Genomic DNA, 27,850 nt, shown 5'->3' with positions numbered 1-27,850 from the left:
TGATATTTTATCAATATTTATAAAATGTGACTTATTTCTTTTGAAATATTATGAAAAAAATCTTGCCATTTATTTTATTTGAATATTTTTATGATATTTTGATAGATTTAATTTTTTTTTCTACAAGAAACCGTTGATTTTGGATATTTTAATCTTTCCATACCATAATATGAATATATATCTTCTATGTAAAAAGAAATGTGTATTACACGGTTTTTCTTGGTTTTAGCAGTTTTTTTTGTTAATTGTAATGGAATATTACAAATATTTAACGAAATATGTATTTAAAACCAATTTAAAAATAAATATTTATTGATTATATTAATGTAAATTCAAATGTTAAAAAATATTATTAATATAATAATATATAATTGTAATTTTATAAAATTTTGGTAGAATAAATATTTAATAATTATATTAATATAAATTTAAATATTATAAATATAATTATTATAATAACATTTAATATAAGATTAGATATTTAATAATTATATTAGTATAAATTCAAATGTTATAAAATATTATGACAATTCTTTTATAGGGGCTTCACTTTAAACCTTATCGGTGGAGCTCTCAGTGTTTTTCGACCCGTGAACAATTTTCGGTGCGATTTTTTTTATGATCCTGTATATTGTAGCTATTTAGAGTATCTTGCAAATTTTTAGAAAATTCCGAATAGTTTACAGTACCGAAAACTAGGTTCAAACATGTTGCTTTTCATGCGCATAAAAAAATTAGTCACGCGTGCAACATGTTTGAACTTAGTTTTCGGTACTGTAAACTATTCGGAATTTTCTGAAAATTTGCAGGATGCTCTAAATAGCTATAATATACACGGTCATAAAAAAATCGCGTCGAAAACTGTTCACGGGTAGAGAACACTGAGAGCCTCATCAGTAGGGCTTAAAGTGAAGCTCCTATAGGAGAATTCCCCTAAAATATTATTATTATTTTAATGTATAATACATAATCTTAATTTTTATTAAATTTTTTATCATTATATTTAAAAAAAGAAAACATGTTATTTTTTTATTACTTAATCTAACTTATATATACATATATTCATATCAAATAACAACAAACATTATAAATATATTATATATGTACGAAGAAATACTATAACTATGTAAGTACATAAGAAATTAGAATAACATTTCTCTTCTATCAATATAAACAAACATTTTCTCTAATCATTAAAGTGTGTTTTGAATAATATGATGAATATTTTGTACTTTAAATAGAGTAGTTTGTGATCTAAAATGTTATATCATATTTTTTTTAACCTGTAGACAATATTTTGGTTTAAGTTTTCTTTTAATATGTTTATGTTTTTCTTTTATATATAATATTGTTTATTAAAATTTATATCACAATTATAAAAACATAATAAAAATAATTAATAAATTTTCTAAATAAAACTAATCAAATGTATATTGTACACCTAGTTATATTATGATTTTATTGAAATATTATTGGGCTCACTTTGCTATGTATGCAAAAATATATATTTCAGATATTTGTAAGGACTAGTTAAGGACAACTCAACATATTTAGAGGCCTTAAAATCAGAAATTTTCTGAAATATCATACACAATGTATAATCAATAACTTTCACACCAGCCAGACTAAGTTGGAATTGGACATTAACATTGACAACAAAGCTGAACTTGAACCCAAATGTGCTCTACTTGTTGCAGACAAGTATGGAAGAGAGTTGAGGATCTGAAGCACCATTGATGATAGCACCCTTACTTCTAACATCAAAAAGATAATCCAAAGCACTTTGTGTAATAGTCTCACCAGGTATCAGCACTGGAATTCCTGGTGGGTATGGACATATGAGCTCCCCACAAACTTCCCCAAGGCAGTTTTCAATGCTTACTTTCCTTTTACTTTTAAAAAAGGCATCTCTGGGAATTAGGCTTATAGTAAAATCAGCAAAAGGTGCAGACACACCATGTCCCACCTTCTTTACAGTGCCCTCAGTCAGTGCTGCAGATGACACTATATTCTTTAGGCCAAACACTAACCTCTCAACATGTTCCTTACAAGTTCCAAGATTAAATGCATAAGTAATAGATGTGGTTCCAAAAAGCTCACAGATAATCTCATTATCTCTGTACAAAATTTCATCTGCCTCACAACCAGACATGTTCAGCTGTTTAAAACCAATGGTGAGCCTTAATGGATCCACAGCTGGGAACTCTGGGAAACTCTGAGAGTTGAGTATGGAAATGCCGGGAAGTGTTCTTATTGCGTTCTTAGCCTCAGCAACTATTTCAAGTGCTTTGTCAAATAAGGCTTCTGGGTTTTCAGTAAGTTGATGCCTAGCTGCATCTAAAGATGCTAGAAGAAGATAACTAGGACTAGTGCTTTGTAGCACTCGAAGGCATCTAGAGACTTTTTCGCTATCTACAAGATTTCCTGACATGTGCAGCATTGATGATTGTGTCATAGAGCAAAGAACTTTGTGAGTTGATTGAACAGCCAAATCAGCCCCTTGCTGAAGTGCTGAGTTAGGCATGTGAGGATGAAACCCGAGATGAGCCCCGTGAGCCTCATCCACGATTAGAGGAATTCCATGAGAATGGCACAACTGGGATATCTCACTTATGTTGCTGCATATTCCATGATAAGTAGGAGAAGTCACAAAGACTGCAGCCGGTTTTCGACCTTCCTTCTCCAGTTCCTCAATTGCCTTCTCCACCTGTATAGAAAGCCTTTTCTTAGACTTCAAAGCACTCATCAAAACAAAACAATTCATTGTATAATAAGACTCACCTGTGATGGAAGGACCCCAACTGCAATATCCCATTCAACATCATATTCAGGTATGATGTACTTAGGTATGGCACCAGATAAGACCATAGCAGATGTGGCTGATAAATGACAATTCCGGGGAATAATTAGATAATCTCCCGGTGAACATGTAGCCATAATTGCAGCATGGATTCCACAGGTGGTCCCACCAACAAGAAACCATGTCTCCAACGCCCCAAAAAGCTTGGCTGCTTCCTTTTGTGCATCTAAAATGGGGCCGTGCGGATAAGTCAGGTTGTCAAGCTCTGGAATCGCAGCCAGATCGTGAATAAATGGTTTGAGACCAATGAGTTGAGTTAATGAAGATGGGGCACCACGACCTCTGTTGTGACCGGGAAAGTGAAAAGTGGCCGCGTTTTGTTGAGCTTTAGTCTTCAATGCACTAACAAGAGGAAGAGGATTACACTGCTGCTGCTTGGAAATCTCTGTGTCACACAAGTCAACTGCATCTCTTCTAACTTTGTTGTGGTTTCTTAAACCATTTGTCTTTTCTTGCTTCTTGCTCGGCTCCATAGTGTTGCCACTTGCCACCCTGCAACAAGTTACGCAAGCATAACAAATTCAAATTTCCTACATTGAGGTTATATTATATTTTCTTTTTATCTGTTGTCTATAGAATTCAGGCAAGTTGGCAAGTTAAACAAACTATCCTCTTTTCGACAAAATGTGGAACGGTATGGAATTACAAGCACATAGGAGCTATGCAGCAATGGATACCAGATAGCTTGGGGTTGTGGGAATACAAGGCTGAATCATAAGTGGGTTCTGCTTGCTGCTTCCATGGTCAGGTTGTCAAATTAAGTGTCATCTAGCTTATACATAAAACACACATTACAGTCATGAGTTCTGACCTGATATGCCAGAGTTCGAATTCGCAGAAGCAACCAGTGAGAACAGGCAACCTGCTGAAGCTGAGAACAATTTATATTGCCCTGTGAGTGTGACCAAAAGAAAACTGTCAAAGTGGAACACAACACACATGTATTGATTGGCAATGTGCTTTGATGTCATCCATGTAATCATAATATCAAATATGTCACTATCTGTTCTGTTGATGAAAAAAGAAAGAAAAAAAAATTGCAGAATGAAATAATGGCTATTCAAATTTATGAACAAGTGTAGTAGGAGTAGGAAGTTGACAATCCAAACAAAGTAGCCTTGAGAGCATTATTAGACCACTGAGTCATGAATGATATACCAATAAGAAACTATTTGTCCAAACCCAATTTCACTTTCCCATAGTAAGATTGGTCTTAAATAACACCAACAATACTTATTGATCTGTATGCTCACACACTGAATCAGCAAGCTTAAAAAATGAGACAAAATGAATGAAGGGTATTTCAGATTTGGAAAGATGGGGTGAAGAGAATTCAATGGCCAAACATTACAAAAGATGTTTCATTTCCACCCACATTATAAAAAGGGTTTATATCTTTTTGGATCTTATATTTGATCTCATTACTTGTTTGGAACTTATCTTTTAAAAAATTACTTTTTGGACCCTATGTTTTGTAAAATTATTAAAATAGAACCCCAAACTCTTTGATGAAGAAAAAATTGAATATAACAACACAGTTTTTAAGCAGAATGATTTTATTTTTGTTCTGAATTGTTAGTTTGATAGATTATTTGTGATTTTAGTTGAGAAAACATTGACCAAAATCGGGTTTAGAGTTCTATTTTAACAATTTTACAAAACATAGGGTCCAAAAAGTAATTTGTTAAAATACAGGATCCAAACAGGTAATGGGATAAAACACAAGGTACAAAAAGGTATAAACCCTTATAAAAAATTAATATTAGTAAAAGACAAAAACTGTTGAGAACACAATGGAGGGCATCAAACAAATATGGTAAGCAATGTTCAACATCCAATCAAAACCAAATAAATGCTTTGAATCATATGAATCTGAAATATTTTACTTCTTTTTTACCAATAAACTAGAACAAAAAGTTCCAGAAAATATCCAGAACAAGTAGATGCTAATGAAAAAGAAAGAGTAGAGTAGAGGAGAGTGGAATAGTTTCTTACATATTATTAGCTATTAAAAGAAATTATAGCATACCAACCAACCACTTTCACACCCTACCATAGTTTTTATATTAATTTTTGTGATTCTTTTAATAAATATTTAATATTTTGCTAAAGATTTGTGCCTGCAATAATATGTAGTAGTTGTGTATTTATTATGTAAAAACAAAACAAAAAAATAAGAGCAATGTCACGATGATAATATCTGCTACTTTTATTTTACTATAGTTTTATTATGAACATTTTTATTTACTCTTTCGTACCTTATTTATAATATATTTTTCAATAATTATCAATTCTTAAAATTATTCAAATAGATCAATAGTTTTTTTTTTTTTTGGCAAAATGAACTATTTTTTAAAGTTATTTTGCACTCTAGCTTAGTTTTAATAATTCTTTGCAAAATGACCTCTCATAATTTAGACAACTGGTCGAAAATTTAAACAAGTGGTAAAAAAATTTAAACAACTGGTCAAATTTAAAATAGACCAGAGTGCAAAACCACTTAAAATAAGAGCTATTTTCACTAGGGGTGAGCATCTAAACCGCCAAACTGCGGCGACCGACCGCACCGCACCACACTACACCACAAACCGCGGTGTCGAAAGTGGAATGGTTCGGTATGATTTGTATCTTAGCTAAACCGCGCGGTGCGGTGCGCGGTTTGGCGGTGTGAAATTTTGGTTTGCACCACACCGCACCGTATACTTACAAATATGTTAAAAAATATTAAATATTAAATTTTACATATTTACTATTTTTTAGTAACCCAATCTGAAACTAGGAATCCACTTAAATTAGGAGCCCACTTAAATTAGGGTATAACTTTATTCTCTAACACATCATACACGACAACAACTCATTCCTCTCTCATCTCATTTGCGCCTCCTCCTTATCATCATCTCTATCGCACACATATTTTTTAACACACTTACACCGTGGAAAACCACCCAAACCACACCGCAAAAAATAGTTTGGTTTGGTCGGTTTGGTGCAACGAAATCACTCCGCACGGTGTGTTCTAGCTACTACACCGCACTTGTGGCGCGGTGTATTAAAAAGTGTTCAAACCGCCCAAACCACGCTGTGCACACCCCTAATTTTCACCAATTTCTCATCTTCTATAATATATATAAAAATTGTCCATATATATATAAACTATATTTTTTTACTCTCTTTATTAACTTCTCAAATTTCAACCCAAGCTGAATCTACAGCCAAGAAAGTTTAAAGTTAGCACAATTTTTTTTTTTTTGGGTAGAAGAAGATCTTCTCCTATCTGTGTGGCTTAACATTAGTATGATATCAATGTTGTTCAAAGTAATGATAAAAAACCTATGAAATATTATTAAAGAATTTGGACTCAATGGCAATTTATTAATACATAGAATATTAGTCTGGAATTCCACTCTTGGTCAAATTAAACTATTATAATCTACAGCAACATGAAAGAGCAACATATAACTTGGATAAACTTTAAAACAAAGAAGAAGAAAATAGGTTCAATCAAAACCAAAAAGAAGTGTTTTGAATCATATGAACCTGAAACCAAAGCAGAAGAAGAGAGACCTTAAATCAATATGGTGAGTAAGAACATTCAATCCAAACCAAAGACAAGAGCTTTGAATCATTTGAACCTGAAACCCCATAAATCTACCTTAAAGTTTACATCTTTTTTCCTTACAACTAGGACTAAAAGTTCCCAGCAAATATGATGAACACAGAAAACAAAAATCAGAACAAGGAGATGCTGTGACTCATAATAATAATAATAATAACAAAAAAAAACCAAAACCTAGAACTTTTGGATTAACATGAGATAATGTGAGTCTGAAAATAATGTAATGAAGAAGAAAAGAGTAGAAAGATTGCATCTTTATTACCTGATAAGCCTTTCTCCAGTTTGGAAGAAGGTTTTGTTATGTATATAACTCTGCATAAAAGTGAGCTTTTTTTTTGTGCAACTCATTTGACCAATGGACCATAAATAAGCACACGTGATTCATAAGGCTGTCTAAAATTATTATCTTATCTATCAATTATTATGAACAAGATCAGATAACATGACATCACCACAACTACACTTGTTTTCTTACAATACAAGAGAGAGTTTTTTTTTTTTTTTCTGCCTGCTAATGTTAGATATAGTATACCTTGTTCAAAGTTAGAAATTCACACTTACCGGGAGTTTGGTATGGGGTAAAAAAAGGTGGGAATGAGAATCTAAATCTTTTTTTATATTTTGTTCAAATTTTAGAGGGTAAAGTTAATAATTTGTGTGAGTCTCACATGTATTTTAAGAGTAAAGCGAACTCTTTTCTACGCAAGAGTTTAATATTACCTCTATTCTAAGTTCATCTACATTTTCTAAGGCAACTCAGGATGTGATTGGTAGTGGATTCAAAAATAGTTTTATCATTTTCAGAATTTAAAATGTAGAAACTCCTATGAAAACTTGATTGGCACACTTGTTTTAGAAAATAAAAAATACAATTTTTGAAAACTAAGTTAAAATCCTTCAGCAAAAGAGAAAACAACAAATTATTGTTTTTTTTCTATTCTATGGATTTTAAATTTTAAAAACACCCAACCATTCAAGATCTTTAAAAATTATAATTTATTTTTAAATTCAATATTTTTAAATCATTTGATTTGAAAATAATTTTCTAAAATTATATTTTTGAATTAACTACCAATCAGCCCCTCAACTACTCAAAACAAACATTTATAAACGAGGTTACGAAGAATAGCAACACAACACCCACTTCAAATGTGGTCGTGCCTAAGATGGGTGAGGCCCAAAACAAATATAGAATTTTTTTTTCAATTTTTACACATAAAATGATATTTTTCTATAATTTGGAAACTTTTTTGTATGTGAAAAGTGATTTTGTTTTTTAATTTGGGGGCTCTTTAGTGTGGGGCCCTAAGCATGGGTCTAGTCTGCCTATACTCGACCATATAAAGTGTACTTTTGTGTAATTGAACACTATTTCCCCACTTCTATTTGTGTAGCATATTATGCAAGAACTTTCAAAATCATTAATTTTCTATATTAGTTTTATTTGGTCCCAACATTTGTAGTTTGGTTTTATATTATATTTGTGTTTTAGTGCCTAAAAAGTGTCAAAAAGTTTATCACTATTTGATTCTTAATTTTATTCTTGAACAATAAAAAAAAGAACATATTAGAGATGATACTATTGCTAAACAAATGTGATTTAAATAATTGAAAAAATCTTATGAACTTTAATGCTTAATTGGAAAATTATTTTAAACACTCATTTATGATTTTGGTTGAATAGCAGTTATATATTTAAACTCAAGTGAGAATTTTAATTCATGTACTTTATTTTGGGGTCAATTTATAAAATAAAACAAACTTTGTGCCAAAACAATAAATAATAATCTCCCTAATTATTTGTGTTTAAGTACCTAAAAAAATTAAAAAAAAGTTTCTTTTTTATTTTTATTGTTGAACAATAAAAAAATAATATTAGAGATGGCATTATTGCTAGAAAAATGTGATTCAATTAATATAAAAAAATCTTATGAACTTTAATACTTAATTGAAAAATTAGTCATATATGATTTTGGTTGAAAATAATAGTTATCTTGGTGGTCAATTTATAAAATAAAACAAAATTTGTGCCGAAACATTAAATTTTTAAAAATTTAGTGGTCAAAATTGAATAAGGGTAATAATTAGGGTGCAATAATAATGTCCCTAATGTTATAAAAATTATATATACTAGGTATAAGCAATGTGTAATGCACGCTTGCTTAATTTTATTGATAAATTATTATATTTTTAATTATGAATTAAATTTTAAATAAGTAAAACATATTTAAAAAAAAAATAAGCTAAAACATTGTCTATAATTTAAATAGTATCATAATTTTTATTTAAAAAAATCGTTAAATGAATAATCCGTTAAATACACACTTTTTACATATAAAAATTTAATGCATTTTAGTTTAAAAGTAAATTATTTGACGTTGTTTATTATTTTAAAATTTAATGTTCATAATAATTTAAATTTTGGTATTTTTTTTATGTTTTGATTTATATATATATTATATATGGTGATTTTTAAAATTAAATACTTTTTTTTCTAATTTTCTTTCAGAAAAATATTCAATATAATAAAATATTAGGAAATTCTAAATTAAAAGTATGAATTTAAAAAATTTATTTCATCAAATTTTAATTATTTAATTAAAACAATTTTAAAGTGAACAAATTTTATATATAAATACATATTATTTAATTAATAGTTAGAGTAATTATTTCTCATTAAAAAACTAAAAAAAATGTGTATATTTATATCTTATGTCACTATTACATATATTTGGATAAACAAAATATATCAAGTGATAAGATAAATAATTAATAAAAGAAAGAAATAAAATAATAAATTTAAACACATAAATATTTTTTTGTTATAGTTTTTAAAACATAATTGATAGAGTAATTTTTTTTTTAAATATGTGATGAGAAATTATTATGAGTCATTTATTATTATTTTTTATTTTTATTTACTTTATTTATATGACTTTATTATTTTTAATTTATTTATAAGATGACCTTAAAACTAACGGTGGCAGAAAATAATAAAAAAAGTTAAATCTAACCGAAACTAACAACTTTTGATAAACTCACATTTATCAGCATATCAACATTAATAATCCCCTTAGTCAAATATCATAATAATAAAAGTCATTTGGCAAAATGATCTATTTTTTTAAAGTCATTTTACACTCTAACCTAGTTTTAATAATTCTTTGCAAAATGACATCTCACAATTTAAACAGCTAGTCGAAAATTTAGACAAGTGGTCGAAAAATCCAAACACCTTATCGAAAATTTTAGACAGCTAGTCGAAAAATTTAGACAACTGGTCAAATTTTAGACAGAGATTATTTTGCAAAAAATTATCAAAAGTAGGTCAGAGTACAAAATCACTTAAAAAAAATTGGTTATTTTCACCGATTTCTCTAATAATAATAATAAAGAATTACTTTGGTGTTATTTGGTAACACTTAAAAAAATAATTTTATTTAATTAATTAAAAATTTGATAATTAAACATAAAATGTGTTTGGTAATTCTATTTTTATTTATTATTTTTTTAAATTTTAATTGAAATTCATTAAATTTTGAAAATAGAATTTTTTAACTCTCAAAAATTTTTTAAACCGACTTTTTTTTTCTTCTCTTATTCAAATCAACACCTGTTAAACAAAAATAAAAATTATCATTATTATTTTTTGTTTTTAAAAATAAAAAAACAAAAATAGTTACCAAATATATTTTTATTTTCTAAAAATAAGGAAACAAAAAAAGAATTATATTTTTATTTTTGTGTTTAAAAAATTCAAAAATAAAAATTTTACTAGAGGAAACTTTACATCTCTCCCAATTACTTTTTTATATATTTATTTTCTTTATAACCCCTAATTATATTTATAAGCCTCTCTTTCTCTCTCCCCACTCTCTCTCGAATCATAAAAATTAGTTCTTTTTTCTTGTTAGGGTTTTAGGAAGAAGAAAAACCAAAAATGGCGTCGAGGGTTGCTCTGAAGGGAAAGGGAAAGACGACCAAAGGGTCAAAGGGCTCGAATGAGCAATCAACCATTCAGGCTTTCAAGGAGTGGACCACTTGGACTGTGAAGAAGGCCAAGGTCATTGTTCATTACGGCTTTATTCCCGCTGTGATCATCATCGGCATGAACTCCGAGCCAAAGCCTCACCTCTCTCAGCTTCTCAGCCCCGTTTGATTTGGTCACAGCGGTTCTCGCCTTTGTAACCCAGGTTTCAATTTGGGATTTTCTGTTATGGGTATCTCCCTATTAGTCGATTCGACTTCGTTTCCAATAGTATGATTTAGGTTTTCTATTTTGTGTAATGGATCTTGTGAAACAAAAAAGTTTAGATTTTTAATATGTATTTCGATTTATTACATGATTTCTTTTGCTTGTATTGGATGATTGAGGGAATTAGTGAGATGGATGAGGAGAAATTGTTTGAATAAACACATAAACATCCAATAATGATTATAGTAAGTTCTTAGTTATGCACCATAGTGTTTTATTTGTATCATATTCATTCATTAATTAATAATTCCACTACTGGGTTGTTCTTGTTTGTGAATTAAATTCAATTAGGAAAATGAGGAATGGGAATGAATGGAATAGAATGAAAATTTTCATTGTCCATTGAATGAACTTTCTCTCATTTTTTGAAAGAATTGCCATGGAAAAGCTATTCCACTGTCTCCATTCCATCACCCCAACCAAATGGGACCTATGTGTTTGGAATGGAGTAGCTAAGAGGAACATCCAATAATGATAGTAAGTCCTTAGTTTTGCACAATGTTTGGATTTGTTTGTATCATATTCATATTCATGTATTGCTCTTTCTATATATTTGTCTTGATTAATAGTTCCATTATTGGTTTGTTGTTATTTGTGAATCAAAATTAATTAGTATTTTTGGAATGGGAGTAGCTCAAATGTTCAGACCCTTGTGTATTTTCAAGTCCACTGCATAGCAGATATTTTTTTTTTCTTTTTCAAATCTTTAAATATTGTAAGGTTAAGCAAAGCCAGAGTTAGCTGGAATGGAGTTATGGAATTTTGGATTTGTGTTTCTAGATACTGTTAGCTAGTTCTAGGTCTAGCTAAATGTGTCATCTGTCTATATGATGAGGTTTTAACAGATGTTTTATTATATTAGATGTTCTTAATCTCCTTGGTTGTTTTGTATGCTCATTGCTCAGCAAACCTTTCTGATTTTCTAGCTGAACAAGTTTATTTTTGCTTCATAGTGGATTGGATGGGAAAAACTTGTGAAAGGTGAAGTACTATGTTTTTAAAAAAAAAAACAAGAGTAGAGCTAATCCAAGAGGAGGAGTTCAAATAGTTGGGAATGTGGTTTGTCCTCATAAGGTTTGAGGTTCGAGCCCTTCCGAGTTTTCAAGAAACTATAGCAATTGCTATGTAGGTAACCCTCGGATCTTGAGGGAGCAAACCATTGCCCGACTATTTGAGCTACCTCTCTTGCGTTAGTCCTCCCGAGTTTGTTTCTGGTGTTTGATGAAAATTCTTTTACTGCAATTACCATGTAATGGCAGATTTTTTGAAGCATTACTTGTAATTCATATTTGTTTATCTCATATGCTGTGAAAGGAGACCACAACATAGCTCTATAATGAGCAATCTTATCATAAAAATTCACAGCAATATTCACTTCACACGATTCTTTTTTAAAAGATCTAATATTCTTAGCATAAAAATGTCACTAATGTCATCAACTTCATGGGTGCAAATGATCATCTTTAACCATGTCTCTAATGTTCTAACTACTAGAGCTTGTGCTTAGGTCTCCAATGTTTTATGTGCATAATGTGCTTTTTCTTTTAACTTGTTCCTCTTGACACATTCACAAGTCCTTGCTATAAGGGATTTTTCCCCCCTTAAAAAAACAAAAAAAGATAAAGAGAGTTTGATGTGACAGAGTAAAGTTTCACTTCATAAATTAACAAGTAGATAAAATAAGAAAATAAATAAAGAGCATACTAATCTTAGTTCTTGTGGGTTGTTTTTGAGTTAGCTACAATACTACCAGCTATGGTACTAGTTAGGCAAAAGCTATGAAAAATATTTTATAGAGATATTTGCTATTTTTTAGGGATGGTCATATTTATGCCCCATTTAGAAATTTAGGTGGCAAAACATCATTTTGCTAAAGTTTTGTTGAAGCTATTAGGTTGGGAAAAGTTGAGAACTACCCAATTTGAGGAGTAGTCTACTAAAATTATGCACTAAATATATTTAGTTGAATTTTACCCATTATTATTATGAGATTTTCCAAATTACCCTTATTTGACTACAATTCTAAGTGTTGTTGTAATGTGTATTATATGTATTATATTATAGTAAAATTGGAAATGTATTCTAATTGTAGTGTGTTTAAGGAGAAAAAAACCATGTAATTGAAGAGGTATAAAAATAATGGGTAAAAATTAAAGTAGATTATTTAAATGGATATATGGTCTAATTTCTACTATTGGGTTTGGTTCTACTTTATTGGGCCATGTGTTGTTGACATGTCCAAATTCTAATGTTGTGTCTTATAATTAATACCCTAATAACAAAATTTGGTAGCAAAATTGCCCTTAAAATTTAATTAATTAAAAATACAAAAAATATAAATATATAATTAAAATTTTATTCATTAGTTTTAAAATTAAAAATAAATAAATTTAAAAATCGATTTAAAACTAAAATAAAAATCTAAACAATAATTTTTATAACAATTGAAAAGTATATTTCTTTATTTCATTTTTTCTCCCGCCATCTTGAGACTTCTTTATGCTTCCTCTTCTTCAATCGTACCATCCATGATCACCACTACTCACCACCTTATCCCCTCCATCATCTCTCTCTCTTAACCCCGCCTAAATACCTTCCATCTTGCTGAACCTCGTTCGAGGACGAAGAGAGGAACCAAATCTGGATTTATGGTGGAGACCTGGGTTTGCACTGTCGTCACAACTCCGTTCAACCTTGTTCGAGGACGAAGAGAGGCTTCGAATTTGGATTCACGGTTTAATTTAGTTTAGCTATGATTGTTTAGATTTTTATTTTATTTTTAAATCAATTTTTAATAATTGTCAATATTATGAATGGTTGACATTATCTTCAAATATGGTTCGAATATATTTAATTATATAATTTCATATCATTATTGATTATCAAATATTATGACCTTAATTAAGGTAGACTTTGATGAATTTTTTTACCTATAAGTCCTTTAGCTAACTACTCATTTTGTTAGTGATAACATAGAAGTCTCTTTACCTTCACTATTTTTCTTTTATTTTGCACAATGGGTGGTCACAAGTTTAATTTCATTTTTATTCAATTTTAGGTATTATATGTTCTTTCAAATTTATTTTATTTCACTTTTATTATCTATTATCCATTTGTATTTCTCTTTATATTATTTAGTATATTATATAATTTTGCTTAATACTATTTTATTATATATGTTTTTTATGGTCTAAACTTCATTGATGGTTAAAATTCTATATTTCAATTACTCAAATTAGAGTTGTACATTAGTTGGTTTGGTCGGATTATAACATATGTTAAGTAACCCAATATAAATATTGGGTTGCAAACATCCGAGGGCAACCCACCCAAATAAAAAAAAAAGAATTAACGCAATTTGGTTGGTTTAATCTATTTAAATGAATCTTTAATATTATTCAAATAATTAAATTTAATAAACTAAAAGTAAAGCATACATCTTTCATTCTTAAAAATATTATATTCTAAATTCATTTTAAAAAATATAGAGTTTCAATATTTTTATTTTTTTAAAATAATTTATGTATAAAAAAATTCAGTTTATTTGGGCTACCCACCTAATTATTAGATTAAGTGATTTGAATTTTTGTAGGGTTATCTAAATTGCGTTATTTACTAATTTATTCAGTTTGGTTTGAGTGATTTAATTGATTTGAGCTGTTTGCACAAAATTTCAAATACCCTAACTCAAATTGCACAAATAAATGCAAATTATTTATATATTTTTTTTAAAAAAAGGTCTCAATAGGTACACAAATTTGGGGCCAAAATGGCTTATTGAAACTTTTATACCCTAAAACTACTCCTTAGACTATTTTGGCCCAAAAAAACATCTCCATTTTTCTATAGAGAAACCTTTATTCAATTTTTTTTAATAAAGCTATACTTTCTATATTGGAGATATTTGGTGTAGATTTAATGGCCAATGAATGTATCAATTAATACACACACAACTCATATGATAGACACTTATCTAATTTATGCTCACTCAGTAAAATTTATTGGTAAATTTTTTATGACGATTGAGTCTATTCTTAACTATGTATCATCATTTTCTTTTCATTATTAAAATTGTCAAAAAAAAAGAAAAAGAATTATCATTTATTTATGTATTTATCTTTGGTGTACCAGACGAAACAAGAGGAGAATGAAAGCAAAGGAAGCTGAAAAGGTTGAAGCTTTCGAAGTTTGTACTGTAATAAATCAATCTAAAATCCCATAGTTTTCTCGGACACAGCTTGTGCCCTCAGTTTTCTGCTTAACAATACCACCAAGGTTAGATCTCTCTCTCTCTCTCTCTCTCTCTCTCCAAGTTCATCACTTTTCCTCTGATCATCGATTTTTTGGTTCTGGGTATTGTTGTAAGATCTCTTTCTTTCTTGTTTCATACATAATAATGGCCAAAGTTATAACCTTTGGCCTTTGGTGAGTGATCTGGGAAATTTTGAGTACTTCTATGACATCTGGTTCTTGTTTTAAGAAATGGGTATTTCTATTTTTGTAGCTTAGATCTGTGTATGTAAGGATAAAAGGTCTCATATATGAGAAAAGTCAGATTTTATCATATATTTGTGCGTTGTTATGTTTATCTATGAACAACCTAAGTTGACAGAAAACCTATTATGGCCAAAAGTTGAGAGAAAGAGATGAATTTTTGGTAATGGATTTTTTTTTGTTTTCTATGCAGGTGTTCTAAATGTGGCCACAACCTCCAAAAATAACAGTTAAATTTAAGAAGCCAGAGAATGAATTACCTCATGAACCGAGTTTCTTGGGGCAGGGAAGCAGCAATCTTCAGGAGATTTTAGATGTTTCCTCTTCATCCTCATTGTCTTCTGATGATGAAAATGGCCAGTCCAGTGAGGATGCCTTTAAGCAGATGGTGCTTTATGATCCTGCACCTAATAATACAGGTGCAATTGTAGCTGTTCCTGAGCCTGATCCATGTCAGCCCCGAAAATTTCGAAGATACTTTGGTCCATCAAACCAAAGAGTTTTGCCATCTGTGGGAGCTTTTACTGTTCAGTGTGCAACTTGTTTCAAATGGAGGCTCATTCCAACCAAAGAGAAGTATGAAGAAATTCGCGAACATATTATAGAGCAACCATTTTCCTGCGAAACTGCTCGCGAATGGCGGCCTGATATTTCGTGTGATGATCCAGCTGACATTGTTCAAGATGGCAGCAGGCTTTGGGCAATTGATAAGCCGAGTATCGCACGCCCCCCTCCTGGATGGCAACGACTGCTGCGGATTAGAAGTGAAGGAAGCACAAAGTTTGCAGATGTGTATGAATCCTTGTCTCCTTTGATGTTTGCTATTAACTATCTATAAGAACTTTGGCCCATCAACATAGCAGTCTAACAATTTGCTTACAAAAATTTTCAGGTATTATGCAGCACCATCAGGAAGGAGACTTCGATCAATGGTGGAAGTCCAAAAGTATGTCCTTGCTTGCTATAATTTTAGATTCACATGTACATTATATCTTGTTGACATTAACTTCTGGGAAGCATTTACTCTGTTCTAAAAGTATACCATTCTTTCCTGCTGATCTTATTTTGTAGGTATTTATTGGAACATCCAGAGTACACAAGAGATGGAGTAACATTGTCACAATTTTCGTTTCAGATCCCAAAGCCGCTGCAGGATAATTATGTGAGGAAACGCCCTGCTCGTTTACCGGTTTCTTCTGATGATGACAATGGGCGTCTTAGGCCTAGTTTTGGTATGCACAAACTAAACTGCATTCTTCTCCACAATAAATGATAAAGCAATGCAAAGTTGGAACCAAATTTAACTGTAATTGCAGATAAACCACAGTATGCAGTAGGGAAATCAGCCATAGCAATGGCAATGCTTTTGTTCTTGTTTTTTTTTTCTTGTTTGCTTAGATTTTTCTGTATGAACGGCCTTTCTACACCTTTGTTTGTCTTTGCTTCATAGTATATGCAAAAGCTGATACCAAGCTGATAATATCTGGTATTTCTGCAGTGAATCCCTTAGCATGGGCTAGTCCAGATGGCTCTACTGGCTTGCATCTTGGTATGCCGCGGCGGCTTCCTCCCTCAATTTTCGATCATGTTCATGATCGACCTGCAAAGAAGCAAGCGACGCACATTTCACCGATTGATATTAATAGTAACGATCCAAATGTCAGCCCTGGGCCACAATTCTTGAAATAGAACTATTGATCAGCAGAACCCTCCTGTTCTTTTTTTGTTTACAAGTTTTGTATCTGATCCAAGTTCTTTTGCTATACCAGGGAAAAATGATCTTGTCTTGTAAATTTATACCAGAAGAAAGATAGTACGCAGAACAATATTTTGAAAATAATACAGCATATTATTTCATCTTATAAACCAATGCATGTCAATTTCTAGACTCTGATTGATAGAACTGTGGCTAACCCATGTATAACGAACAATTTTCACACTATCTGGGTTGAGTTGGATTAATTCATGGACGAAAGAGCTGAATTTGGACCCTACCAGGCATTTAGTGTCATCTACAGCACTAACTCATTTTGTGACCATTCAACATCATATTCAGGTATGATGTACTTTGGTATGGCACCAGATAAGACCATAGCAGATTTGGTTGATAAATGACAGTACCGGGGAAGTATTAGATAGTCTCCTGGTGAAACATGTAGCCATAACTGCAGCTTGGATTAGCCGTAATTTCTGCTTCATTTCGTGCATCTAAAATGGGCCCTTGGAATGAAAACTGGTTGTCAAGCTCTTGAAGCTCAGGCAAATCGTGAATAAATGGTTTGATATCAATGAGGTGAGTTCGTGAAGATGGGGCAGCACGACCCCTGTTGTGACCAGGAAAGTGAAAAGTGGCAGCATTTTGTTGAGCTGAAGTCTTCAATGTACTAACAATTGGAGGAGGATTATACTGCTTCTGCTTGGATATCTCTGTGTCACACAAGACAGCTTTATCACTTGTCTGACACACTACAGTAGTGTATCTCACAAAACCAGAAAAATAGCAGAAAAATAAAGAAACACTTCCATGATATTCAAGAGACCTGGTTTCTCTCCAGCCTAGGGATCAAATACATCAATTTCAGCATGTCCTGACCCTTCCCATCTCATCCTATTTAATCCCTTAAACTTTCCAAACAAAGCTGAAATCAAAACAGAAACAAAACAAATAAAATAGGTAACTAAATCACCACTTTCCCTAAATGTCACATTCTCAAATCTGTCATTAATCACCATATCTTCCTAACATAGATGTATGGGCTGGTGGTGTATGAGTGCCTTCCTTCTTGGTTGGCTCCACAGTGTTGCCACCCTGCAACAAGTTATGCAAGGATTATAGAATAAGCATTTCCTACAGAATGGAAAAGCATCCGTATACCATTCACATCAATCTATTGACCCATAGTACATTTTCTTTTTATATATTTTTTTACAAAAGGATTTACTTGATGTAAGAAATCATGTCCCCAGTAAAATAAAATGATGCAGACAGACATTTTAGCAACAAGTGGGAGTTATTTTTCTCCTATCCAGCAGAAGTAGACAAAACTTTCAACTTTAATGAATACTTTTATTTTCCTCAATAAGATACAAATCTAGAGGCATGGGATATCTTCATTAAGATCGATAGTTGCTGGTGAGGTTTGTTTACTCCTTAGTTTCTTTCATACTTGATTATCTGACATTCTAATATAGTTTTTATAACAATTATGATAAGCTAACCCTGCATACAACTTGTAATTCCAAAAGTTTCTACATGAAGCAAAGTTAGATAAAACTCTTAAACACTCTAGAAACTATTAGTAACAGAGCAGGCACATTAGTAAGACCATAATCTTCTCAGCAATAAAATTCACAACTGATGAAAAAACAAGAAGAAAAATACTTTGCCTTCATCTCCGTTAGAGAGCAGCTGGTATAGTGTCTGACACCACGCAACACCAGCCTTAGCAGGGGTGGCAGGCTGGCTTCAGCTCATAAACGCTTTGAAACCATCTACTGGACTGAATTCTCCATCAGCTCGAGCTGGCGTCCATTCACAATGCAATAGATATCTGGAGAGTAAATAAACTTGGGCAAGTTGACTAGTTAAACAAATTTTCCCCTAATTTTGTATCTGATATTTTTCCTTCACTATACCAGAGGAAAAATGAGTCTGTCTTGTAAATTTATAATGAAAGAACGATACTATTAGGAAACACTGTAAGCTACTGTGACAAAACAATATATTGGAGATTATACAGAATATTGTATTATCTTACAAACCTATTGCATCAGTTAAGGTATGCTTGTTACTTTCTAGACTGCTTGATGAAACTGCTGCTTGCCCATGTATAATGAATAACTTTTACACTAACTAGAAGAATAAGTTGGATTAATACATTGCAATAAAGCTGAATTTGGACTTTGTGCTCTACTTGTTGCAGACAACTATGGAAGAGAGTAGTGGATCTGAAGCTCCACTGATGATGGCACCCTTACTTCTGACCTCTAAAAGATAATCCAAAGCTCTTTGCGTAATAGTCTCACCAGGAATCATTACTGGAATCCCTGGTGGGTATGGACATATAAGCTCTCCACAAACTTCCCCAAGGCAGTTTTCAATGCTTACTTTCCTTTTACTTCTAAAAAAGGCCTCTCTTGGAATTAAGCTTGTAGTAAAATCAGCAAAAGGTGCAGACACACCATGGTCCACCTTCCCTACAGCGCCCTGAGTCAGTGCTGCAGATGACACTAAATTCTCTAGGCTGGACACTAACCTCTCAACGTGTTCTCTACAAGTTCCAAGGTTAAATGCAAAAGTGAGAGATGTGGTTCCAACAAGTTCACAAATAATCTCGTTATCCTTGTACAAAATTTCATCTGCCTCATAACCAGACAAATTCAGCTGCCCAAAACCAATGGTAAGCCTTAATGGGTCAATAGTTGGGAACTTTGGGAAACTCAGAGAGTCAAGTATGGATATTCCAGGAAGTCTTCTTATTACATTATTAGCTTCGATTGCTATTTGCAATGCTTTGTCAAATAAGGCTTCTGGGTTTTCGGTAAGTTGATGTCGAGCTGCATCTAAAGATGCCAACAGAAGATAACTAGGACTAGTGCTTTGAAGCACCTGAAGGCACCTAGAGATTTTATCTTTATCTACAAGATCCCCTGACATATGCAACATTGATGATTGTGTCAAGGAGCAAAGAACTTTGTGGGTTGATTGAACAGCCAAATCAGCTCCCTGCTGAAGTGCGGAGTTGGGCATCCGAGGATGAAACCCAAGATGTGCCCCATGAGCCTCGTCAACAATTATAGGAATTCTGTGAGAATGGCACAGTTGAGAAATCTCACTTATGTTGCTGCATATTCCATGATAAGTAGGAGAAGTCACAAAGACTGCAGCCGGCTTTCGACCTTCCATCTCCAGTTCCTCAATTGCCTTCTCCACCTGTAAAGAAAAATCTGACCATGAGCATCATGACATAGGTAAAGGGAACGGGTGGCAAGCCCCCCCAAGCCATATCTTAGACTTCAAAACACACATCAAAAAGAAATAAAATTTTAAGACCATGACTGTCATCATTCTAAGACTAACCTGTGATGGGGTGACCCCACCAGCAATATCCCATTCAACATCATATTCGGGTATGATGTACTTAGGTATGGCGCCAGATAAGACCATAGCAGATATGGCTGATAAATGACAATTCCGGGGAAGTATTAGATAATCTCCTGGGGAACAAGTAGCCATAATTGCAGCTTGGATTCCACAGGTGGTTCCTCCAACCAGAAACCACGTCTCCAATGCCCCAAAAAGCTTGGCTGCTTCTTTTTGCGCATCTAAAATGGGCCCTTGTGGTGAAAACAGGTTGTCAAGCTCTGGAAGCTCAGGCAAATCGTGAATAAATGGTTTGAGACCAATGAGGTGAGTTAATGAAGATGGAGCAATGCGCCCTCTGTTGTGACCAGGAAAGTGAAAAGTAGCAGCATTTTGTTGAGCTGAAGTCTTCAATGCAGTAACAAGTGGAGGAGGATTATATTGCTGCTGCTTGAATATCTCTGTGTCACGCAAGACAACTTCATCTCTTCTAATTTTGTTGTAGTTTCTTACATCACTTGTATTGTCTTTCTTCTTGGTTGGCTGCACTGTGTTGCCACCCTGCAACAAGTTATGCAAGAATTGTAAAATAAATTTCCTACAGAATTGAAAAGTATCTGTATACCGTTCACATTAATGCCACATAGTATGATTTCTTCTTATATATTTTTTACAAAAGGATTTACTTGATGTAAGATATTCGGTTCCCAGTTCTACTGTTATCAAATAAAGCTTTATGTAAACTAAAAATCATGAAGACATTTTAGCAACAAGTGGGAGTTTTTTTTCTCCTCTCTAGCAGAAGTAGACAAGACTTTAAATTTGACGGAATACTTATTTTTGTCAATAAGATACAAATCTAGAGCATGTGGCACCCTCAATTATCTGACATTCTAACATAATACCATTGACAAACAAACTTTAAAGTTTTTATAACAATTATGATAAACTAGCCCTGCAAACAACTAGTGATTCCCAAAGTTTTTGCTCGAGGAATATGAAGCAAAAGTTACAAACTCTTATCACTCTAGAAACTAGACATAGCAGGCACATTAGTAAGACCAAAATCTTCTTCTGCAACAAAATTCACAATTGATAAAAAAACAAGAAGAAAAATCTTTTTCCTCCATCTCCGTTGGAGAGCAGTAGGTAAATGGTATAGTATCTAACACCACACCACACAAGCCCTAGCAGTGGTGTTAACCCATAAATGCTTTAAGGTCTACTGGACTGAATTCTCAATTCAACTCGAGCTGACATCCATTCCCAATGCCATAGATATCCAGAAAGCAAATAAACTTGGGCAAGTTGACTAGTTAAACAAACTATCCTCTCTTGGACAAAAGGTCGAACAGTTTGGTTTCAGCAATGGATACCAAAACAGCTTTTGGTTGTGGGAATTGCCCATTATAGCATGAGAGAACACAAGGCTGAATCATAACTGGGTTAACAAAAAAAACTCTTCTTGCTGCTTCCCAAAGAGTTTTCTAGCTTATACATAAAAACACATGCGCAAATACACGCAAGAATAGTGTACATGCACACAAGAGAAAGTCGAGACATGAACACCAACTAACCTGAAATGCCGAAGCTCGAATTTGCAGAAGCGGCCAGGGAGAACATGCAACCTGCGGAAGCAGAAGAAGCTGAGAGTAACTCATAGCATGCGACCGAATGAGAACTGAACACAACATACAGATAGACGAGACGTGGCGAGAGACATATATTGTCGTTTTCCGAACCTATTTGTCGTTTGTCGTTTATCCAAAACTCTAGAAAGAGAAAGAAAAAGCATTCAATATTCTCTCACTTTCTGTTTTTCGTTACCTCCGCTCATCTTCATCTTCTTCTTCTCACCTCCGAGAACACCTCAAGCTTGAGCAGCTGCTACACTCACCAGCTCGCCGTCGTTGGTACTTTTCTCTGTTTTTCTTTGGGGGGTCATTTTTTTTGCCGTTGTAGAGATTTCTGTATTTTTGGTTTTGTTGTAGTTGATTATATGATGTTTGATGAAATGTCTGTGTAGAATTGGTTATGATAGCTCTTCATTATGTTCATTGTTGAATTAGAAACAGAAGAAGATTGAGTGAGTTGAGTGGTCATGATGAGCTAAGCTTTGTTGTTCTTGATAAACTATAGTATTAGCTAAATAGATAAAGAGTATTAACTTTCATCTTAGATAAAAAGAGTATGAGCAATTGGGTTTTCTCATAACACATTTTCACATCCTGAATTTGGATTTCTAACTCATATTATTATTAACCCTTTTAGATAGACAGAAGAAGCACTCTGATGGCATCAGTTTCAGCCTTTGCCCTTGGATGTGTACCACAGCACACACTATCCCTTCCATGCCCAAAACCAAAACTACTACCTGGGACTCAAACTAAGACTCAGACTCAGGTATTTCTGTATATCTATATCTAAATATGTGATATTAGGCCACTCAACTTGAACAAATTTTGTTTCGATTTCAGAGATGGCAAGCTATTGCAGAAGGACAACTCGACATAACTACACATCCACCGCGTGGCGATAGTTAGTGTTACTTTTGTTTCTAACTGATAAAAATAATTTATTTATATTCAGTAGTTCATCAGATTTATGTGTTCTTGTTCATTAAGAAGATGCAAGTGAAGGAATCAATGTCAAACTCAGTCATGACAGCACAAGAAGAAACATTGTCATTTCATCACTGGGTTTTCTAGTTGCATCCCTGTGGGACTCTTCCACCTTTTGTGAACCTGCTGCTGCAGCCCAATTTACTGATAGTAATATTATCTGTCATTTGTTTTTAAAATAAATAAATATATATTCTTTGGAATTATTTGCAAAAGAATTCTTGGGTATATATGTATGCAGTGCCAGCACTAAGAGGGAAGGACTATGGGAAAACAAAAATGAATTATCCTGATTATACTCAAACAGAATCAGGTCTTCAGTATAAGGTTGCTCAACCTCCATTCCCACTGCATTTACTGTTACTCTTCATCTTTATTATTTATCTCATAGACTTGACGCTAACTCGAGCGGTTGGGTGGGTGAGGATGTGTGTGTGAATGGTGCGAAGTTTAACTCTATCTGAGATGCAGGATTTGCGAGTTGGAGAAGGCCCTACTCCTAATATGGGAGACACAGTTGTGGTATAACACCTCTTTCTTTCTTCTTTGCCCATATCACTCTCTTACTTTCTCAGTAAACATAAAAAGCAAAAAAGTAATGACTCTTCCATGTTTCAGGTTGACTGGGATGGTTACACAATAGGTTACTATGGCCGTATATTTGAAGCTCGGAATAAGACTAAAGGTGGTTCATTTGAGGTATTATTTTGCTGCTACATATCCTTCAAAACCAATACTCTTTTGATAAGTATTTGCTTCAGGCGCTATCTTTTCGATCTTGCAGGGTGATGACAAGGATTTTTTCAAGTTTCGAATAGGATCTCAAGAGGTGATACACTGCTTCCATTTTCTAAGCATAGCCTGCTTTTTTCGAATAATAAAATGTAGATAATAGAAGGACGTGTGGATAATATGGGTAGTGAATGAGATGGAGTAGAGTTGTAATTGAGCTATTGCATTTGGGAGAGTTGAGGTCTCTCGAATACCTCATTGTTCTAGTTGGTTCTCATCTTTTTGTCCATTCAATAACAATTCTCTCATTACCATATTCTCTACAAGCACTCTGCTTCTAATTTCTCTCTATCCTTGTCTATTATATCTGCTATAGTTTTGAGGATGCTATTTGGGGCATATCAAACAGATTGAGCATATTCATTATGACATTATCTCTTGTGTGATGAAACCTATTCAGTCACTGGCTATAATTGATTCTACAACTGGATCTTGAATGGCAGGTAATACCAGCTTTCGAGGAGGCAATAACAGGCATGACTATCGGTAGCATTAGAAGGTGCTGCACCTGCTTTTTCTTTTCTGCTATACACACCCTTTGATTCTTATTGGAATTGAAAGGTTGTTAGTATCATGAGAAATACATAAATTTGATAAACACATGTGTATGGTGCTTGTTGCCATCACATTTCAGTCTTCAAGCTCTTGTGGTCAGGCGTTATTTCAGTTTCAAATGCATGCTCCGAAGGCATTGTATAATAGTGAAGAGAGTAATGGAGCAGAAAGTAGAGCTAAAATAAATAAGGAGATAAGATAACCAACAGTATACTCTCATTGAGTAATTAGTGAAAATAGACCCTTTTTATTATAAAGATTCCTATATTCATTATACATGTGAATACATATATAAGCAAATTTCACAAGCTAGTTCACAGTGATGCAGGATTATAGTGCCCCCGGAGTTGGGATACCCTGACAACGACTACAACAAGAGCGGCCCCAGGCCAACAACGTTTTCGGTAACACTCATGATTCTTTGTTTTGGTTATTCTATGATACAGTCAGGTGAATTCTCCTAAAGATCATGCAATGGTGATATGTTGCAGGGCCAAAGAGCCTTGGATTTTGTATTGAGGAACCAGGGGTTGATAGACAAGACTCTTTTGTTTGATATTGAGTTACTCAAGATCATACCAAACTGAAACTCCCTCTCCAATTTCAATTTTCAACTCAATTCAGATTCTCAACTTCTGCAGTAACAGATTTGTTCTAGAAAAAAAGTTCCAAGCTCTGCAACTTTTGACCTCTCTTGTCTAGCTAGCTCATGGTGTTGAAAAGCTGGGATGGTGAGAAAGCTGGTTCAGTGAACACCATTGATACAAGATTGAAAATATTGATGATTCTTTTTTTTTCTTCTTCTCATGTTACCAAACATTAATATTTGATGTAAATTTTGTTCAATTGGATAAGTATTGCTATATATAGTTTATAAAATCCATTATGAATAAAAGTACAGTTAAAAGCTTCAATTAATGTTTGATGTAATTTAATTGATTGTAAAACAGTTTGATAATAAGGAAGTGTTATTGCTATTTATAGGTTGAATATATAATAGTTTACATGTGTTTTTGGAATTGTTTTGGGCTAAAAAACTTGCAAAAAATATTAATTTTTTTGTTGAACTGACAAACTTTAGTGTAAAGTGAGAATTTTTTTTGGTTCTAACATTTTTCTAACCAGTTTTTATCCTTTTAACATTTTTCTAACCTTTTTATGGTAACAATTTTCTAACCCTTTTTTGACCTATTTCTAACACCTTTCTCTAACCATTTTCTGACATTTTCACATGTGATTGATTTGCAAAACATAGGGGAAAATGTGATTATTTAACCTAGGCAGAAGAATTAAAAAAACATCTTAAAATCTAGTTAGAAAAATGTTTGAAATATATGATTAGTAATGTGAGAGTATTAGAGCAACTCTAAGGCCATCTCCAACCAACGCTATATACTACAGCAAAGATCATATTTACTGTTTTTTACTCCTCCAACCCACGGCAAAGATCATATATGTTGGGGTAATGTAGCTACGGCAAATGTTTTTTTTTATAATAATCTTATATATATATATTATTTAATAATTGTGATAGTTTTAGTAAAATAATACAATAATAAAAAGTATTCAATTATGTAAAAGAATAATAATATAATAATGAAGAATATATTTTTTGGTGTTGTGGTTGGAATGGGAAAAAATAAGATGCTGAAATTTTATCATATTTGGTGATGGTGCAACGGCAAATATGGTGTTGTGGTTGGAGATGGTCTAATGCTAGCTATCCCATTAGTTGCATAAAATGTCCAAATCATTCAAAAATATAATTTTTTATTTTCTCTCCCATCCACATCACTTTTGACAACTTTTTTCATAAAAATGCTCAAATGCTAAGTCATCCAAAAAGTTGTCAACTATAGTCCCACACATTATTATTTAATATATTATTTTATAATTATAAATATTATCACACTAAATTTTTTAAATTCATATATTAATATAAATAAATATTACATGAAATTTAAATTAGACGAAATTTGGAGAATTTTGGAAATCCACTGTTAAGAAAAGAAATTTTGTGATATTGATAATTTGGAAGAAGAATGTATGAAATGGTTGTTGGGAATTTATTTAGGGCCACAATTGTACATATTTATTGTGTGTTGGGTCATCATATAAATGAGTCAAAATTATGTGATCTATTTTGGAATAAAGTTATGACTTAAGGGCATGATTGTCGTGATTTTAATATGTGGATACCATAAGGACAATTTCTAATTTGATGAGGGGCCAAATTAGAAATAGCCAATAAATATTAGTTACTGTTTTGGCAGTTATTAATAAACAGGTAATGGTCCCCAATTTGCAGTACGTACCATTTCACTCTTGAATCCCCATCATCAAGAGACTAAGGTTCCCAAAAGGATTTGACTACAAATTTGGAAGATCATAACCGTTGTACAATCGATTCAATGGATTCTGGTACGCTTCCGCTAATCTTTATTATTTATTGTTTAATTTCTCATGAATTAATTATGGGTAAATTCATATTAAAGTATTTCTACAATTGGTACTAGAGCATCCCTAAATTAATTCTTGAGGAATTTATGGTAGTATTGGTCTTCCATAAATTTTTTTTTTTTTTTGCAGTTTAGTATATACAAGTTTCGATTAAATTTATTATTGAATTAGTGCTATTCGTTTAGTACTTTTGGGTTGTAGTCATTCCAGTTTTTGACTTCAATATATGCATATGTTCCTTTAAAAAAAAATTATTTACGTCGTTCGATGGTTCCTGGGCGTATGTGGTTTTTTATTTGGTGCTTATTATTTCATCTGTTACGAAGTGTGCTATTGTATACTGTATCTATTCACTTACATGTTTATATATAGGATCATCTTATTGATATATATTGTAAGGACCGTCGGACACCATCTATTTCCCCATTGGTATGATATTGTCCGCTTTGGGCCTAAGCCCTCACGGATTTGTTTTTGGGCACCTTCCCAAAAGGCCTCATTCCAATGGAGATGGTGTCCAACTTTATATACCCAAGATCCTTCCCATTTCTAGCCAATGTGAGACTTTGGGTCGTTATAATAGGGCCAGTCAAGTGTATACCACGCTCCTGATTAGGCCTAACCATATCGGCTTGCGCTCAGTGTGCTATTGCCGCCCTTGACTTATAAGTCAATCCTTTTTACTAGTGCTCAGCGCGCTATTACCGCCTTGACTCATAAGTCAAGCCTTTCGACCAGCGCTCAACGCGCTATTGCCTCCCTTGACTTATAAGTTAAGCCTTTAAATCAAATAATACAGACAAGTACAATTCATTTAACAATAATCCATATACAGAGCATTCAATCATGCTTAATCAAACAATCACATGCATAATCGTAATCATGCTCATTCACAAGGGCCCGAGCCCTAATCATAACCCAGGGTGCAGTTTTCTTACCTCAAGTCCAAGCACTGGCTAATTAAAAATGACCCTTGAGCACGATCCCCTTCCGAGCCCTAGCGGTACCCTAGTCACAATCATAATACAAGATATCCATTTATATCTATTAAAAATAAAGGCTTTTGGACCGAGTCCTTGCCTCTGGGACCTCGAATTCCACTAAATGAGGTAGT

At 32.7% G+C, this 27,850-nt stretch overlaps 5 protein-coding genes and 1 long non-coding RNA gene across 12 annotated transcripts; 3 read left to right on the top strand and 3 right to left on the bottom strand.

Annotated features, from left to right (window-relative positions):
- Positions 1–1,471: 1,471 nt before the first annotated feature.
- Positions 1,472–7,015, bottom strand: LOC133829600 (uncharacterized). 3 transcript variants are annotated; one of them, XM_062259327.1, is made up of 4 exons: positions 6,739–7,015; positions 3,672–3,752; positions 2,782–3,352; positions 1,472–2,707 (listed from the first exon to the last, which is right to left on the bottom strand). In XM_062259327.1, the coding sequence occupies exons 3-4, from the start codon at positions 3,331–3,333 to the stop codon at positions 1,685–1,687; spliced, it is 1,575 nt and encodes a 524-aa protein (XP_062115311.1). In that variant the 5' UTR covers positions 3,334–3,352; positions 3,672–3,752; positions 6,739–7,015; the 3' UTR covers positions 1,472–1,684. The 3 variants fall into 3 exon arrangements, with proteins under 3 accessions (XP_062115311.1, XP_062115312.1, XP_062115313.1); XM_062259328.1 differs by lacking the exon at positions 6,739–7,015 and adding an exon at positions 6,398–6,416; XM_062259329.1 differs by lacking the exons at positions 3,672–3,752; positions 6,739–7,015 and adding an exon at positions 3,538–3,632.
- A 3,312-nt stretch (positions 7,016–10,327) lies between these two features.
- LOC133829599 (mitochondrial import receptor subunit TOM7-1-like) lies at positions 10,328–10,931 on the top strand. Its single transcript, XM_062259326.1, has one exon. It carries the CDS (start codon positions 10,417–10,419, stop codon positions 10,633–10,635), a length of 219 nt encoding a protein of 72 aa, XP_062115310.1. The 5' UTR covers positions 10,328–10,416; the 3' UTR covers positions 10,636–10,931.
- Positions 10,932–14,719: 3,788 nt separating this feature from the next.
- LOC133829596 (methyl-CpG-binding domain-containing protein 2) lies at positions 14,720–17,091 on the top strand. 2 transcript variants are annotated; one of them, XM_062259322.1, is made up of 6 exons: positions 14,720–14,735; positions 14,863–15,006; positions 15,419–16,017; positions 16,118–16,171; positions 16,297–16,457; positions 16,724–17,091. In XM_062259322.1, the coding sequence occupies exons 3-6, from the start codon at positions 15,428–15,430 to the stop codon at positions 16,912–16,914; spliced, it is 996 nt and encodes a 331-aa protein (XP_062115306.1). In that variant the 5' UTR covers positions 14,720–14,735; positions 14,863–15,006; positions 15,419–15,427; the 3' UTR covers positions 16,915–17,091. The 2 variants fall into 2 exon arrangements, with proteins under 2 accessions (XP_062115306.1, XP_062115305.1); XM_062259321.1 differs by lacking the exon at positions 14,720–14,735 and having other exon boundaries at positions 14,808–15,006.
- Positions 17,092–17,243: 152 nt separating this feature from the next.
- LOC133829598 (uncharacterized) lies at positions 17,244–18,848 on the bottom strand. Its single transcript, XR_009891838.1, has 3 exons — positions 18,608–18,848; positions 17,766–18,034; positions 17,244–17,652 (listed from the first exon to the last, which is right to left on the bottom strand). It is a non-coding gene; the product is annotated as an uncharacterized LOC133829598 (long non-coding RNA).
- An 82-nt stretch (positions 18,849–18,930) lies between these two features.
- On the bottom strand, positions 18,931–22,008 carry LOC133829595 (uncharacterized). The gene is made up of 3 exons (XM_062259320.1): positions 21,886–22,008; positions 20,306–20,869; positions 18,931–20,158 (listed from the first exon to the last, which is right to left on the bottom strand). Exons 1-3 carry the CDS (start codon positions 22,000–22,002, stop codon positions 19,136–19,138), a joined length of 1,704 nt encoding a protein of 567 aa, XP_062115304.1. The 5' UTR covers positions 22,003–22,008; the 3' UTR covers positions 18,931–19,135.
- A 74-nt stretch (positions 22,009–22,082) lies between these two features.
- LOC133829597 (peptidyl-prolyl cis-trans isomerase FKBP19, chloroplastic) lies at positions 22,083–25,257 on the top strand. Of its 4 annotated transcripts, none has more exons than XR_009891837.1 (11): positions 22,083–22,221; positions 22,580–22,711; positions 22,786–22,846; positions 22,933–23,079; positions 23,171–23,256; positions 23,401–23,451; positions 23,548–23,628; positions 23,714–23,758; positions 24,165–24,220; positions 24,597–24,680; positions 24,768–24,856. XR_009891837.1 is itself a non-coding variant. In XM_062259325.1 (11 exons), the coding sequence occupies exons 2-11, from the start codon at positions 22,601–22,603 to the stop codon at positions 24,861–24,863; spliced, it is 807 nt and encodes a 268-aa protein (XP_062115309.1). In that variant the 5' UTR covers positions 22,083–22,221; positions 22,580–22,600; the 3' UTR covers positions 24,864–25,257. The 4 variants fall into 4 exon arrangements, 3 of the variants coding, with proteins under 3 accessions (XP_062115309.1, XP_062115307.1, XP_062115308.1); XM_062259325.1 differs by having other exon boundaries at positions 22,936–23,079; positions 24,605–24,680; positions 24,768–25,257; XM_062259323.1 differs by having other exon boundaries at positions 24,605–24,680; positions 24,768–25,257.
- The last annotated feature ends 2,593 nt before the right edge of the window (positions 25,258–27,850 follow it).

The sequence above is a fragment of the Humulus lupulus genome, chromosome 4, assembly GCF_963169125.1.
Source record: "Humulus lupulus chromosome 4, drHumLupu1.1, whole genome shotgun sequence".
In the NCBI taxonomy this organism is placed as follows: Eukaryota; Viridiplantae; Streptophyta; class Magnoliopsida; order Rosales; family Cannabaceae; genus Humulus; species Humulus lupulus.
This window is presented reverse-complemented; position numbering and strand designations above follow the sequence as displayed.

Bases quoted from the DNA above. Each gene is read 5' to 3' on its own strand.
- LOC133829600 (XM_062259327.1), bottom strand. From the start codon at position 3,333: ATGGAGCCGAGCAAGAAGCAAGAAAAGACAAATGGTTTAAGAAACCAC. The intron at 2,708-2,781 runs GTGAGTCTTATT...CTTTCTATACAG, and splicing joins TTGGGGTCCTTCCATCACAG to GTGGAGAAGGCAATTGAGGA.
- LOC133829599 (XM_062259326.1), top strand. From the start codon at position 10,417: ATGGCGTCGAGGGTTGCTCTGAAGGGAAAGGGAAAGACGACCAAAGGG.
- LOC133829596 (XM_062259322.1), top strand. From the start codon at position 15,428: ATGTGGCCACAACCTCCAAAAATAACAGTTAAATTTAAGAAGCCAGAG. The intron at 16,172-16,296 runs GTATGTCCTTGC...CTTATTTTGTAG, and splicing joins TCAATGGTGGAAGTCCAAAA to GTATTTATTGGAACATCCAG. The intron at 16,458-16,723 runs GTATGCACAAAC...GTATTTCTGCAG, and splicing joins GCGTCTTAGGCCTAGTTTTG to TGAATCCCTTAGCATGGGCT.
- LOC133829595 (XM_062259320.1), bottom strand. From the start codon at position 22,002: ATGTTGTGTTCAGTTCTCATTCGGTCGCATGCTATGAGTTACTCTCAG. The intron at 20,870-21,885 runs GTTAGTTGGTGT...AACTTGTTGCAG, and splicing joins TTCGAGCTTCGGCATTTCAG to GGTGGCAACACAGTGCAGCC. The intron at 20,159-20,305 runs GTTAGTCTTAGA...TTTTCTTTACAG, and splicing joins GTGGGGTCACCCCATCACAG to GTGGAGAAGGCAATTGAGGA.
- LOC133829597 (XM_062259323.1), top strand. From the start codon at position 22,601: ATGGCATCAGTTTCAGCCTTTGCCCTTGGATGTGTACCACAGCACACA. The intron at 23,257-23,400 runs GTTGCTCAACCT...TCTGAGATGCAG, and splicing joins AATCAGGTCTTCAGTATAAG to GATTTGCGAGTTGGAGAAGG. The intron at 23,759-24,164 runs GTGATACACTGC...CTTGAATGGCAG, and splicing joins TTCGAATAGGATCTCAAGAG to GTAATACCAGCTTTCGAGGA.